Source organism: Scyliorhinus torazame, chromosome 10 (assembly GCF_047496885.1).
Source record: "Scyliorhinus torazame isolate Kashiwa2021f chromosome 10, sScyTor2.1, whole genome shotgun sequence".
Lineage (NCBI taxonomy): Eukaryota > Metazoa > Chordata > Chondrichthyes > Carcharhiniformes > Scyliorhinidae > Scyliorhinus > Scyliorhinus torazame.
The window spans coordinates 6,549,100-6,562,493 of record NC_092716.1 but is presented as its reverse complement, the minus strand read 5'-3'; the positions used below and the strand labels follow the sequence as shown (position 1 = coordinate 6,562,493).

The following is a 13,394-nucleotide window of genomic DNA, read 5'->3' as shown; positions in this document are numbered from 1 at the left end:
CCTGTCCTTGACTGGTCCTACTCTTACCCTCGTCATTCGCTTATTCCTGACATACCTATAGAAAGCTTTTGGGTTTTCCTTGATCCTACCTGCCAAATACTTCTCATGTCCCCTCCTTGCTCGTCTTAGCTCTCTCTTTAGATCCTTCCTCGCTACCTTGTAACTATCCATCGCCCCAACTGAAACTTCACACCTCATCTTCACATAGGCCTCCTTCTTCCTCTTAACAAGAGATTCCACTTCTTTGGTAAACCACGGTTCCCTCGCTCGACGCCTTCCTCCCTGCCTGACCGGTACATACTTATCAAGAACACGCAGTAGCTGATCCTTGAACAAGCTCCACTTATCCAGTGTGCCCAACACTTGCAGCCTACTTCTCCACCTTATCCCCCCCAAGTCATGTCTAATGGCATCATAATTGCCCTTCCCCCAGCTATAACTCTTGCCCTGCGGTGTATACTTATCCCTTTCCATCATTAACGTAAACGTCACCGAATTGTGGTCACTGTCCCCAAAGTGCTCTCCTACCTCCAAATCCAACACCTGGCCTGGTTCATTACCCAAAACCAAATCCAACGTGGCCTCGCCTCTTGTTGGCCTGTCAACATATTGTGTCAGGAAACCCTCCTGCACACACTACAAAAAACGACCCATCTAATGTACTCGAACTATATCTTTTCCAGTCAATATTTGGAAAGTTAAAGTCTCCCATAATAACTACCCTGTTACTTTCGCTCTTATCCAGGATCATCCTCGCCATCCTTTCCTCTACATCCCTAGAACTATTTGGAGGCCTATAGAAGACTCCCAACAGTGTGACCTCTCCTTTCATGTTTCTAACCTCAGCCCATACTACCTCGGAAGATGAGTCCCCATCTAGCATCCTCTCCGCCACCGTAATACTGCTCTTGACTAGCAGCGCCACACCCCCCCCTCTTTTGCCTCCTTCTCTGAGCTTACTAAAACACCTAAACCCCGGAACCTGCAACATCCATTCCTGTCCCTGCTCTATCCATGTCTCCGAAATGGCCACAACATCGAAGTCCCAGGTACCAACCCATGCTGCCAGTTCCCCTACCTTATTTCGTATACTCCTGGCATTGAAGTAGACACACTTCAAACCACCTACCTGAACACTGGCCCCCTCCTGCGACGTCAAATCTGTGCTCCTGACCTCTATACTCTCATTCTCCCTTACCCTAAAACTACAATCCAGGTTCCCATGCCCCTGCTGCATTAGTTTAAACCCCCCCAAAGAGCACTAACAAATCTCCCCCCCAGGATATTTGTGCCCCTCAGGTTCAGATGTAGACCATCCTGTCTGTAGAGGTCCCACCTTCCCCAGAAAGAGCCCCAGTTATCCAGAAATCTGAATCCCTCCCGCCTGCACCATCCCTGTAGCCACGTGTTTAATTGCTCTCTCTCCCTATTCCTCATCTCACTATCACGTGGCACGGGCAACAACCCAGAGATAACAACTCTGTTTGTTCTAGTTCTGAGCTTCCATCCTAGCTCCCTGAAAGCCTGCCTGACATCCTTGTCCCCTTTCCTACCTATGTCGTTAGTGCCAATGTGGACCACGACTTGGGGCTGCTCCCCCTCCCCCCTAAGGAAAACACGATCCGAGACATCACGTACCCTTGCACCTGGGAGGCAACATACCAAGCGTGAGTCTCTCACGCTCCCACAAAATCTCCTATCTGTGCCCCTGACTATCGAGTCCCCAATTACTAATGCTCTGCTCCTCTCCTCCCTTCCCTTCTGAGCAACAGGGACAGACTCCTTGCCAGAGGCCCGTACCCCATGGCTTACCCCTGGTAAGTCCCCCCCCCCCCCCCCCCCCCCCCCCCCCACAAGTATCCAAAGCGGTATACTTGTTTCTCAGGGGAACGACCGCAGGGGATCCCTGCACTGACTGCTTTTTCCCAGTCCCTCTTACAGTTACCCATCTATCTCCAATCTTTGGTGTAACTAATTCCCTGAAGCTGCTATCTATGACCCCCTCTGCCTCCCGAATGACCCGAAGTTCTTCCAACTCCAGCTCCAGTTCCCTAACTCGGTCTTGGAGGAGCTGGAGATGGCAGCACTTCCTGCAGGTAAAATCAGCAGGGACACTAACGGCATCCCTCACCTCAAACATCCTGCAGGAGGAACATTGCACTCCCTTCCCTGCCATCCCTCTAACTTTCTACCAAGATCTGGCTAACCACTAAATTAAATTAAAAAAAAAAATAATAATAATAATAAAATATGGTGCTTAACTCACACCAATGGGTTTTATTATTAGGTTAGACGAGGAGGGCGGGTGGGAGACACTACACGTGTAGTGTCTCGGGTTTCCTCTCCACCAGAATTTATTGGTGAGGGTCTTCCCAGAAGTCCGCGGGTCGAACTTCCTGTTCCCGCCTTAAACACTAAAATTTAAAAAAAAAACAGCAAAGAGGGACCGAAAACGGGACCAGGTAATTGTTTACCGCTGAAATTGACTAGCCTGCTCCTGTGAAGGTCTCCCAGAAATCACTAGCGCACCGCTCCCGCTGAAATCGACTGGTCTGCTCCTGCAAAGACAAGTGTTTTTAAAGGAGAAACTTACCTCCCAGAAATCACTTGCGCACTGCTCCCGCTGAAATTGACTAGCCTGCTCCGCTCCCGCTGAAATCGACTGGCCTGCTCCTGCAACGACAAGTGTTTTTAAAGGAGAGACTTACCTCCCAGAAATCACTTCCGCACTGCTCCCGCTGAAATTGACTAACCTGCTCCGCTCCCGCTGAAATCGGCTGGCTTGCTCCTGCAAAGACAAGCGTTTTTAAAGGAGCAAAGTTTTGCTTTCCTGTCCGATAAGGGGAGAAAACTGAATTTGGGTTCCAGTTTCTGATTGATTTGGGAGGCAAGATTGTACAGTGGTTAGCACTGTTGCTTCACAGCTCCAGGGTCCCAGGTTCGATTCTTGGCTTGGGTCACTGTCTGTGCGGAGTCTGCACGTTCTCCCCGTGTCTGCGTGGGTTTCCTCCGGGTGCTCCGGTTTCCTCCCACAGTCCAAAGATGTATAGGTTAGGTGGATTGGTCATGCTAAATTGCCCTCAGGGAATAAAAGGGTTAGGTGGGGTTACTGGATTACGGGGATAGGGTGGAGGTGTGGGTTTAAGTAGGATGATCTTTCCAAGGGCCGGTGCAGACTCCATGGCTTGAATGGCCTCTTTTTGCATTGTAAATGCCATGATTTCTGTAAATCCTTGATTTAGGCACTTCCTTCAGAAATCTCTTCATGTGAAAGGAGCTATTTAAATGCAAGTTGTCATTGTGCATATGTGTGGGCCTCATGCAAGATTGGCATTGGATTTGCTGTAATCACTGATTAGCTGAACGCTGCTTGTAAAGCTGCAACCACTCAACTCAGGTGAGGCTATTCTGGCTGTCATGTTTCTGCGCTCCCTCCTTAGCCCCGCATCCTTCGCTGAGATGGATATTTATTTGATTTTCCTGCAAAGAATGCCACGATTCCAGCCTCAGTCGCTTCCTTTGGCAAAACGATTGATGCTCCAGTTATCCTCTATCTAGAGATTCCTTGTCCCTCTCTCTTTACTTCCTTAGTGGTGGTGGGAAATTGACAAAACCTTGTCACTGACTCTCCAACCAGAGAAAATTGTTTTTGCCTATTTACCATATTAAGAGCCATGGTAATTTTATATACTGCTGTTACAGCTTTGGCTTGCAAGCCTGTCGCAATTTGGGGAGCTACCTGGAGCTGAGTAGAAAGTGTCTCAACCCTTAGTTTCTGAGCGACACCATCAGGTTTTATTAGTGAGCATGCCTGATTGCTCAATGATTGACACCAAAGATACCAAGTTGCCAAGTCTGCCACCGGTTATCTTGGTTCCAAACTCATGTCATGAAGTATGTCACCTCGTTGCTATCTGAACCTTTAAGCTGCCACCATGACCCTCACCCTTTTTTACTTTTCACCTGGCTGAGGAGATCATCTTTGTTTAGCTTCTTTTTTGTTTTTATAAATTTGGAGCACCCAATTCTTTTTTTCCAATTAAGGGGCAATTTAGCGTGGCCAATCCACCTACCCTGCACATCTTTTGGGTTCATAAATCCATAAGATACAGGAGCAGAATTAGTCCATTCGGCCCATAGAGTCTGCTCCGCCATTCTTTCATGATCGATATGTTCCTCATCTGCTACCTACAATGTTCCAGACCAAGAGCTGGATTGTGAAATCATCCAGAAGGGGTGAGACCCAAGCCGACACGGGGAGAATGTGCAAACTCCACACGGACAGTGACCTGGGGCCAGGATTGAACCTGGGACCTCAACGCAATGAGGCAGCAGTGCTAACCACATGCTCCACCGTGCTGCCCTCTTTGTTTAGTTTCTGATTGGTCATTGGACAATGTTGCTGGGGAAATAATAGAAATGAGGAGTACCTCACAAGCAGCATAGTGAGAAATACAACTCACCATAACCTATGTGGAGGCTATGTTTCCATCCTTCTAAGCAGAGAACATTGACACATCGGACCTTCAGGAGGGCATGGAAGAAAGCTAGGGAAAATAGGAGAAGAGGGCAATAAATACTTGTGGTTAATGCTCAGTCTTTTACATCTAGGAAATGCAGGAAAATGTGAAGAAATGCAAGAACTTTCTCGCAACCTTGATTAAACTTGCATCGCACAGTGGACAGTCTGCGGACACTTCCCGGAATGTGAAGAGCCTTGTTCAAGATCTGTTGGCAAGTAACAGAGCTTGCCTCTAACTGGTTTTATTATAGCAATTGTAGTTCCATGAAATCTAAGACTCTCCCAGTGTGGGAGAGAGGGATGGGAACCTATGCAAATAGTCAGAGGAGAGGGAAACACAGACATCAACAAAAGACAGAAAGGGAATAATAACCATCATCTTTTATTAGTGTCACAAGTAGGCTTACATTAACACTGCAATGAATTTACTGTGAAAATCCCCTAGTCGCCACATTCCGGTGCCTGTTCTGGTACACAGAGGGAGAATTCAGAATGTCCAATTCACCTAACAGCACGTCTTTCGGGACTGGAGTGTAGAAGGCTTAGGGGTGATCTTATAGAGGTCTATAGGAGCATAGATAAGGTAGATAGTCAACATCGTTTCCCAAAGGTAGAGGAGTCTAGAACTAGAGGGCACAGGTTTAAGGTGAGAGGGGAGAGATACAAAAGAGACCAGGGGGGAAATTTCTTCACACACAGGGTGGTGAGCATCTGGAACGAGCTGCCAGAGGCAGTGGTAGAGACGGGTACAATTTTGTCCTTTAAAAAGCAGTTAGACAGTTACATGGGCAGGGTGGGTATAGAGGGATATGGGCCAAATGCTGGCACATGGGACTAGCTTAGTGATAGAAACTGGGTGGCATGGACAAGCTGGGCCGAAGGGCCTGTTTCCATGCTGCAAACATCTATGACTCTATGATTTGTGGGAGGAAACCGGAGCACCCGGAAGAAACCCATGCAGACACGGGGGGAACGTGCAGCCTGCACAGACAGTGACCCAAGCCGGGAATTGAATTTGGGACCCTGGCGTTGTAAAGCAACGGTGCTAACCACTGTGTTACCCTGCCGCCCCCATAAGAAAAGTGATAGGTGGAGAAATCAAGAGCCAGAATCAAACAGGGCCACGGTGAAAAAAAAAAGTGGGAACAGGACAAGGAATGTTAAAAAGACAGGCGACAGGGTGTCACAGTGGTTAGCACTGCTGTCTGCGGCGCTGAGGACCTGGGTTCAATCCCGGCCCCGGGTCACTGTCTGTGTGGAGCTTGCACATTCCCTCCGTGTCTGCGTAGGTTTCACCCCCTAAACCCAATGATGGGGCTGGTTTAGCATAGCGGGCTGATCAGCTGGCTTGTAATGCAGAACAATGCCAGCAGCGCGGGTTCAATTCCCGGACCAGCCTCCCCGAACAGGCGCCGGAATGTGGCGACGAGGGGCTTTTCACAGTAACTTCATTGAAGCCTACTCGTGACAATAAGTGATTATTATTATATTGTTTAAAAATTGTGCAGATTAGGTGGATTGGCCACAGTATGATCTAGTCAGGATTGCAGAAACATGACTGCAGGGTGACCAGGAATGGGAACTGAACATCCAGGGGTTGTCAGTATTTAGAAAGGTGAACAAAAAGGAAAAGGGGGTGGAGTGGCATTGCTGGTCGAAGAGAAAATTAACACAATAGTGAGAAAGGATATTAGCTCTGCCAATGTGGAATCTGTATGGGTCGAGCTGAGAAACACCAAGGGGCAAAAAACATTAGTGCGGGTTGTGTATTGACCCCAAAATGTAATGGTGATGTTGGGAATGGCATTAAACAGGAAATTAGAGATGGATGCAATAAAGCAACATCTGTAATTATGGGTGACTTTAATCTGCATATAGATTGGGTAAATCAAATTAGTAACAGTACTGAAGAGGAGGAATTCCTGGAGTGTGTGCGGAATGGTTTTCTGGACCAATACATTGAGAAATCAACTGGAGAGCAGGCCATCGTAGACTGGGTACTGTGTAATGAGAAAGAAATAATTGGCAATCTAGTTGTGGGACACCCCTTGGGGATGAGCGACCATTATATAATAGAATTCTTCATCAAGATAGAGAGTGACGTATTTGATTCTGAGATTAGGGTCCTGAATCTAAGTAAAGGAAACCATGATGATATGAAGCATGAATTGGTTATGATGGATTGGGGAACGTTACTTAAAGGGATGCTGGATAGGAAATGGCAAATATTCAAAGAGTGCCTGGGCGAACTACAACAGTAGTTTATTCCTGTTTGGCACAAAAGTAAAATGGGAAAGGTGGCCAATCCATGGCTTACAAGGGAAATTAGAGATAGTATTCGATCCAATGTAGGAGCAGACAAATTGGCCAAGAAAAACAACAGGTCTGAGGATTGGGAGCACTTTAGAATTCAGCAAAGAAGGACCAAGGGATTGAATGAAGGGAAAATAGAGATCGAGAATAAGCTTGCAGGGAACATAAAAATGACTGTAAAGGTTTCTGTAGGTGCGTGAAGAGAAAAAGATTGGTGAAGACAAATGTAGGTCCCTCACAGACAGAAACAGAGGAATTTATAATGGGGAACGACGAAATGGCTGAGCAACTAAATCGATACTTTTGGTTCTGTCTTCACAAAGGAGGACACAAATAACATACCAGAAGTGTTGGCGAACACCAGATTTAATGAGAGGGAGGAACTGAAGGGAATCAGTATTAGCACGGAAATGGTGTTGGGGATACTGAAGGCCAATAAATTCCCAGAGCCTTATAATCTGCATCCCAGAGTATTTGAAGAAGTGGCCCTAGAAATAGTGAATGGTGGTGATCTTTCAAGGTTTTCTAGATTTTCTAGACCCCGGAAGAGTCCCTTCAGCTAAGAGCATAGCTAATGTAACCCCACTATTTAAAAAGGGAGGTAGAGAGAAAACAGAGAATTATAGACCAGTCAGCCTGCTGCCGGTAGTGGGGAAAATCATAGAATCAACAGTGCAGAAAATGCTAGCGTTCATTATAAAAGATTTAATAGCAGAGCACTTGGCAGGATTGGACAATCAGCATGGATTTCTGAAAGAGAAATCATGCTTGACAAATCTTCTGGAATTCTTCGAGGATGTAGCTGGTAGAGTTGATGAGAAAGAGACAGTGGATGTGTTTATTTGAACTTTAAGAAGGCTTTTGACAAAGTCCCACATAAGAGATTAACATGTAAAATTAAAGCACATGGGATTGGGGGAAGTGTATTGAGATGGATAGAAAACTGGTTGGCAGAGGGGAAACAGAGTAGGAATAATTGGGCCTTTTTCCAAATGGAAGGCAGTGACTAGTGGGGTACCGCAGGGGTTGGTGCTCGGAGCCCAGCTATTCACAATATATATTAATGATTTAGATTCAGGAACTAAATGTAATATCTCCAAATTTTCAGATGACACAAAGCTGGATGGGAGGGTGAACTGTGAGGAGGATGCAGAAATCCTTCAGTGCGATTTGGACAAGTTTAGCGAGTGGGAAAAATGCACAGCAGATGCAGTACAATGCGGATAAATGTGAGGTTATCCACTTTGATAGCAAAAACAGGAAGGCAGATTCTTATCTGAATGGCTACAGATTGAGAGAGGGGAATGCACAATGAGACCTGGGTGTCCTTGTACATAATTCACTGAAGGTAAGCATGCAGGTACAGCAGGCGATAAAGAAATCAAATGGTATGCTGACCTTCATAGCAAGAGGGTTCGAGTACAGGAGCAGGGATGTCTTGCTGCAATTATCAAGGGCCTTGGTGAGGCCACACCTGGAATATTGTGTGCAGTTGGGGTCTCGTCTGAGGAAGGATGTTCTTGCTCCAGAGCGAGTGCAGCGAAGGTTTACCAGACTGATTCCTGGGATGGCAGGACTGACGTATGAGGAGAGATTGAGTCAGTTAGGATTATACTCGCTGGACTTTGGAGAAGTATGAGGGGGGGAATCTCATAACCTATGAAATTCTAACAAGGCTAGACAGGGTAGATGCAGGAAGGATGTTCCTGATGGTGGGGGAGTTCTCCAGAACCAGGGTCTGACGATACAACGCAGACCATTTAGGACTAAGGTTCAGAGAAATTTATTCACCCAGAGAGTGATGAGCCTGTGGAATTTGTTACCACAGAAAGCAGTTGAGCCCAAAACGTTGTTTGTTCTCAAGGAGTTACATGTAGCTCTTGAGGCGAAAGGGATCGAAGAATATGGGGGAGGGTAAAGAGGAACAGGCTCCTGAGCTGGATGTTCAACCATGGTCGTAATGAATGGGTGAGCGGGCTCGAAAGGCCAATGGCCTCCTCCTGCTCCTATTTTCCATGTTTCTTCGTGAGGTTAGCCTGAATGTGGACTGCATTTTCTGGATTTGCTGATGGCTGCTGCCTATTTTAAATGGACTGTACAGGTTATTGTGTCTGTGTTTCTGAAAAGGCAAATAATGTACTTGCACTATGTAAGGGACAAAGTCTGTGCCTGAGCAAAACATTACAGCATTAAATATGAATATAATCATATTGTTGCATTGTACTCCTCCAATGCATGCACGCACGAGTGGTAGTTAGTAAGAGGCTCCAATACTGTGCTGCCTGTCACTGTGTAATCTACTGAAGTATTTGAGTTTCAAAAAGCACCTGATAGCGTGCTTATTTACAAAACTAATGAGTGGAAAGCACAGAGTGGGAATTATTACAATCCCAGGCCAGACCCCAACAGTGCCTAGGAAACTGGACCAAAACCTCAATATTTTAGTTTATTTTAAGACTGTGTGGAAAGAATGACACGCTCCAGAAGTGATTGCATGAACAAAATAGGGCATTGGTATTTCTAAAATTAAACTTTATCACGAATACACTTTAAACTTTTAACTTCACAACTGAAAAGAACAGCTTACATTTATCTCTTGACAAAATGATACAATTTCCCATTCAAGAAAAGGAAAAGAAACTTAACCCATCTTAAAATTAGGAGGGCATAGAGTAATACTTTACTTTATAGAACCCCTTCAGACTCTGGCTGAATATCTTCAAATAGCTGCTTCAACTGGGTTGTTTCAGCCTCTTCCTTGTCTTCAGACTCGAGTTTAGAGTCTGTTTTAGAATATTATTACTTTTTTTTAAACTATCCTACTGGGAAAGCCTTGTGAACTCAGAGTCAGGCAGATCAGAACTCAGCTCCCTCTCTCAAAGCATCTCCAAATTCACTGGTTCTCTGCTTTCTTGGGCTTCACCCAGCAATGACCTCATCTCCTCAAGCTGAAAAACAATTTCAGTGGAATTCTCTGTATTGACCAACTCAAAGAGATATAGGTTGCACTAAGTGCATTCCAATTACATGTGATGTGATTTCACTGCACCTGCCTCTCTTTACTTTGAGGTCCCCCTTTAACAGTGGTCCCTGTGTGGAGGGGGGGACCCCAAGTACAGGGGTCCGTGGTGGTGGGGGAGTTGGGTCACCCCTATAATTGGGGTGGGGGGGCACCCAGACAATCCGAGGGTGGGAGGGAATGTTTTGGGTTTGGGACCGATTTGCGCGCGGGGGTGCTGGCCACGAAACTCCACTATTGGGACGTCAGCTCAAGATGGCGGCCCAATATTGGAATTCCCGTAGGAATTCCCTTGTATTCCATGCCATGCATTGATTTGCATGGCACGAAACACTGACTTGCATCCTGCTTTATGACCACAAGTGGATCGTAAAACGAGTGTAATTCAGTTCTGGTGGGAGAATATAGCCTTCCAATCGGAGATTCCTGGGCATTATCTCTGCAGGCGGCACATTAACTCCCCAGGGACTTCCCCAGTCAATTCACATTCTTCTGGTCAATTTCACCTGCAGTTTCCTAGAAGCAAAACAAAATTATTTTAAAACCGTGATCACTGCAGTCAAACACACTATACCCCCAGGCTTTTGAACCTTAAGTTGTCCCCACATTTAAAAAACAAATTCCTAAAACCCGCCATTTGTCACAGAATGAATAACTTTTCTCACAAGAGGGAGCTGGTGATGAGACCCAGAGACATGCACTTGGCTTCGTACTCCTCCAGTCAGAAAACATCTGGACATGGGGGGTGGAATGAATGACATTTGTCGCTGCTGTTGAATTCTTGAACAGTTAAACATGAATAAAGGTAAAGTGACAGGTTTGGTTGAAAATAACAATAGAAATATAACCAAGTTGGCAATAAAAGAACTGAGTGCAGGTACGCTCCAACAAATTTTGGAGCCATGGAGGAGATACAGCATGGATTCCCGAAGATTAAATGGAGGGGGCGATAACGGTACAATGCAGACTCCACACTGTGAAGCTGAAATGGTTGAGGGGATCTATATGATTAGTACAAGAGACATTGGAACACAAGATGACCATTCAGCCTGTCAAGCCTGTTCTGTCATTGTGTTGGATCATTACTGATCTGTCCCATAAGTCCATTCTCCCCACTTAGGCAGCACGGTAGCACAAGTGAAATGAGAAAATGAAATGAAAATCGCTTATTGTCACAAGTACTGTCACAAGTCAATGAAGCTACTGTGAAAAGCCCCTAGTCGCCACATTCCGGCACCTGTTCGGGGAGGCTGTTACGGGAAGTGGATAGCACTGTGGCTTCACAGCGCCAGGGTCCCAGGTTCGATTCCCCGGTGGGTCACTGTCTGTGCGGAGTCTGCACGTCCTCCCCGTGTGTGCGTGGGTTTCCTCCGGGTGCTCCGGTTTCCTCCCACAGTCCAAAGACGTGCAGGTTAGGTGGATTGGCCATGATAAATTGCCCTTAGTGACCAAAAGGTTAGGAGGGATTATTGGCTATTTGGGTTAATGGGATAGGGTGGAAGTGAGGGCTTAAGTGTGTCGGTGCAGACTCGATGGGCCGAATGGCCTCCTTCTGCACTGTATGTTCTATGAATCTATGAATGTTCCTTGATAGCCTTGTCCAGTAAGATTTGCTTGAACTCGGTCTTGGAAGCTCGAGTTGACTCCCAATCTTCACAGTCTTTGTGGTGGCTAAGTGGGGACACTGGGTGGTACTCGGTGTGGGAGGGGGGGATGTTTCCAGTTTCCGCTACCCTTTGAACCGCATGGCAATCCAATCCGAAGAGAAATGGATAAAATAGCCTGAAATTAGACATGTTGCTGACTATGAAAAATCCTAACTGTTTTTCTCTTTTGAAGGACTCTAAGATTGAACCAGAAGAGTTCACAAACCGACTTCAGTCAGAGCTTAAATCGTCCCCACAGCCATACCTGGTGCCTTTTCTCAAGGTGTGGTACGAGTAGAAACAGGATGTATATTTTTAACGGCGATCTGTGTGCGCTTTATGTACATCTACAGGTCCGATAAGAATTGGACACTCTGCAGCTTCTTTCATAGTAAGAAAACCATGCTGGATGCAGAGTAAATCTCCCATTGCACTCTCCCAGGACAGATTAGAGAAGGCGTGAAGCTGAGTTTAGTCATATAGTTTAACCCAATTCTCAGAAGAGTGACATTTTGATTTCTTATCGTAGTCACGAGCAGAAGTTACTGAATTAGTGTGGGTAAAGGCTGAGGATGGATTCCACATTGTGGGTGCAGTATGAGAGCCTGTCTGCACAGGGATCTGAGGAGGGAGTGACTTTCCGATCTGAAATCCAGCTGGCATCACATCGACTAGAATTATGGGTGACATACCTACACTTGGGATTGTGTTGAGGTTGTGAACTTGCACTTTGTTGTTTTGAGCAGCTGTCATATCTTGGGGGTGGTCGGGAGCTGAAGAGGGTGGAAGAGATTGGTGCTTCTGAAACTTGTAGCTGAGCTTGAACACCAAATTCCCAGTTTCAGTCCTGGTTCTGTCTTCAATTTATTTTCGGTAATTGGGCGGCACGGTAGCACAGTGGTTAGCACTGTTGCTTCACAACTCCAGGGTCCCAGGTTTGATTCCCGGCTTGGGTCGTTGTCTGTGTGGAGTCTGCACGTTCTCCCTGTGTCTCTGTGGGTTTCCTCCGGGTGCTCCGGCTTCCTCCCACAGTCCAAAGATGTGCGGGTTAGGTGGATTGACCATGCTAAATTGCCCTTAGTGTCCAAAAAGGTCAGGTGGGGTGACTGAGTTATGGGGATAGGGTGGAGGTGTGGGCTTAAGTAGGGTGCTCTGGGACGCTCAGTGGTGCAGTGGTTAGCATTGCTGCCCCACAGCGCTGAGGTCCCAGGTTTGATCCCGGCTCTGGGTCACTGTCCATGTGGAGTTTGCACATTCTCCCCGTGTCTGCGTGGGTTTCACCCCCAAAACCCAAAAGATGTGCAGAGTAGATGGAATGGCCACGCTAAATTGCCCCTTAATTGGAAAAAATGAATTGGGCACTGTACAAAGAACAAAGAACAAAGAACAAAGAAATGTACAGCACAGGAACAGGCCCTTCGGCCCTCCAAGCCCGTGCCGACCATACTGCCCGACTAAACTACAATCTTCTACACTTCCTGGGTCCGTATCCTTCTATTCCCATCCTATTCATATATTTGTCAAGATGCCCCTTAAATGTCCCTATCGTCCCTGCCTCCACTACCTCCTCCGGTAGTGAGTTCCAGGCACCCACTACCCTCTGCGTAAAAAACTTGCCTCGTACATCTACTCTAAACTTTGCCCCTCTCACCTTAAACCTATGCCCCCTAGTAATTGACCCCTCTACCCTGGGGAAAAGCCTCTGACTATCCACTCTGTCTATGCCCCTCATGATTTTGTATACCTCTATCAGGTCGCCCCTCAACCTCCTTCGTTCCAGTGAGAACAAACCGAGTTTATTCAATCGCTCCTCATAGCTTATGCCCTCCATACCAGGCAACATTCTGGTAAATCTCTTCTGCACCCTCTCTAAAGCCTCCACATCCTTCTGGTA

General features: G+C 46.5%; 1 protein-coding gene across 1 annotated transcript in view; it reads left to right on the top strand.

Moving 5' to 3' along the window:
* Positions 1-13,394, top strand: part of LOC140430325 (transcription initiation factor TFIID subunit 4-like) — a 510,261-nt gene that overhangs the window by 70,348 nt on the left and 426,519 nt on the right. The window contains exons 6-7 of the mRNA XM_072517772.1: positions 4,612-4,734; positions 11,694-11,783. Of these exons, the coding sequence (XP_072373873.1) occupies positions 4,612-4,734; positions 11,694-11,783 (213 nt within the window). The remainder of the gene's footprint in view (positions 1-4,611; positions 4,735-11,693; positions 11,784-13,394) is intronic.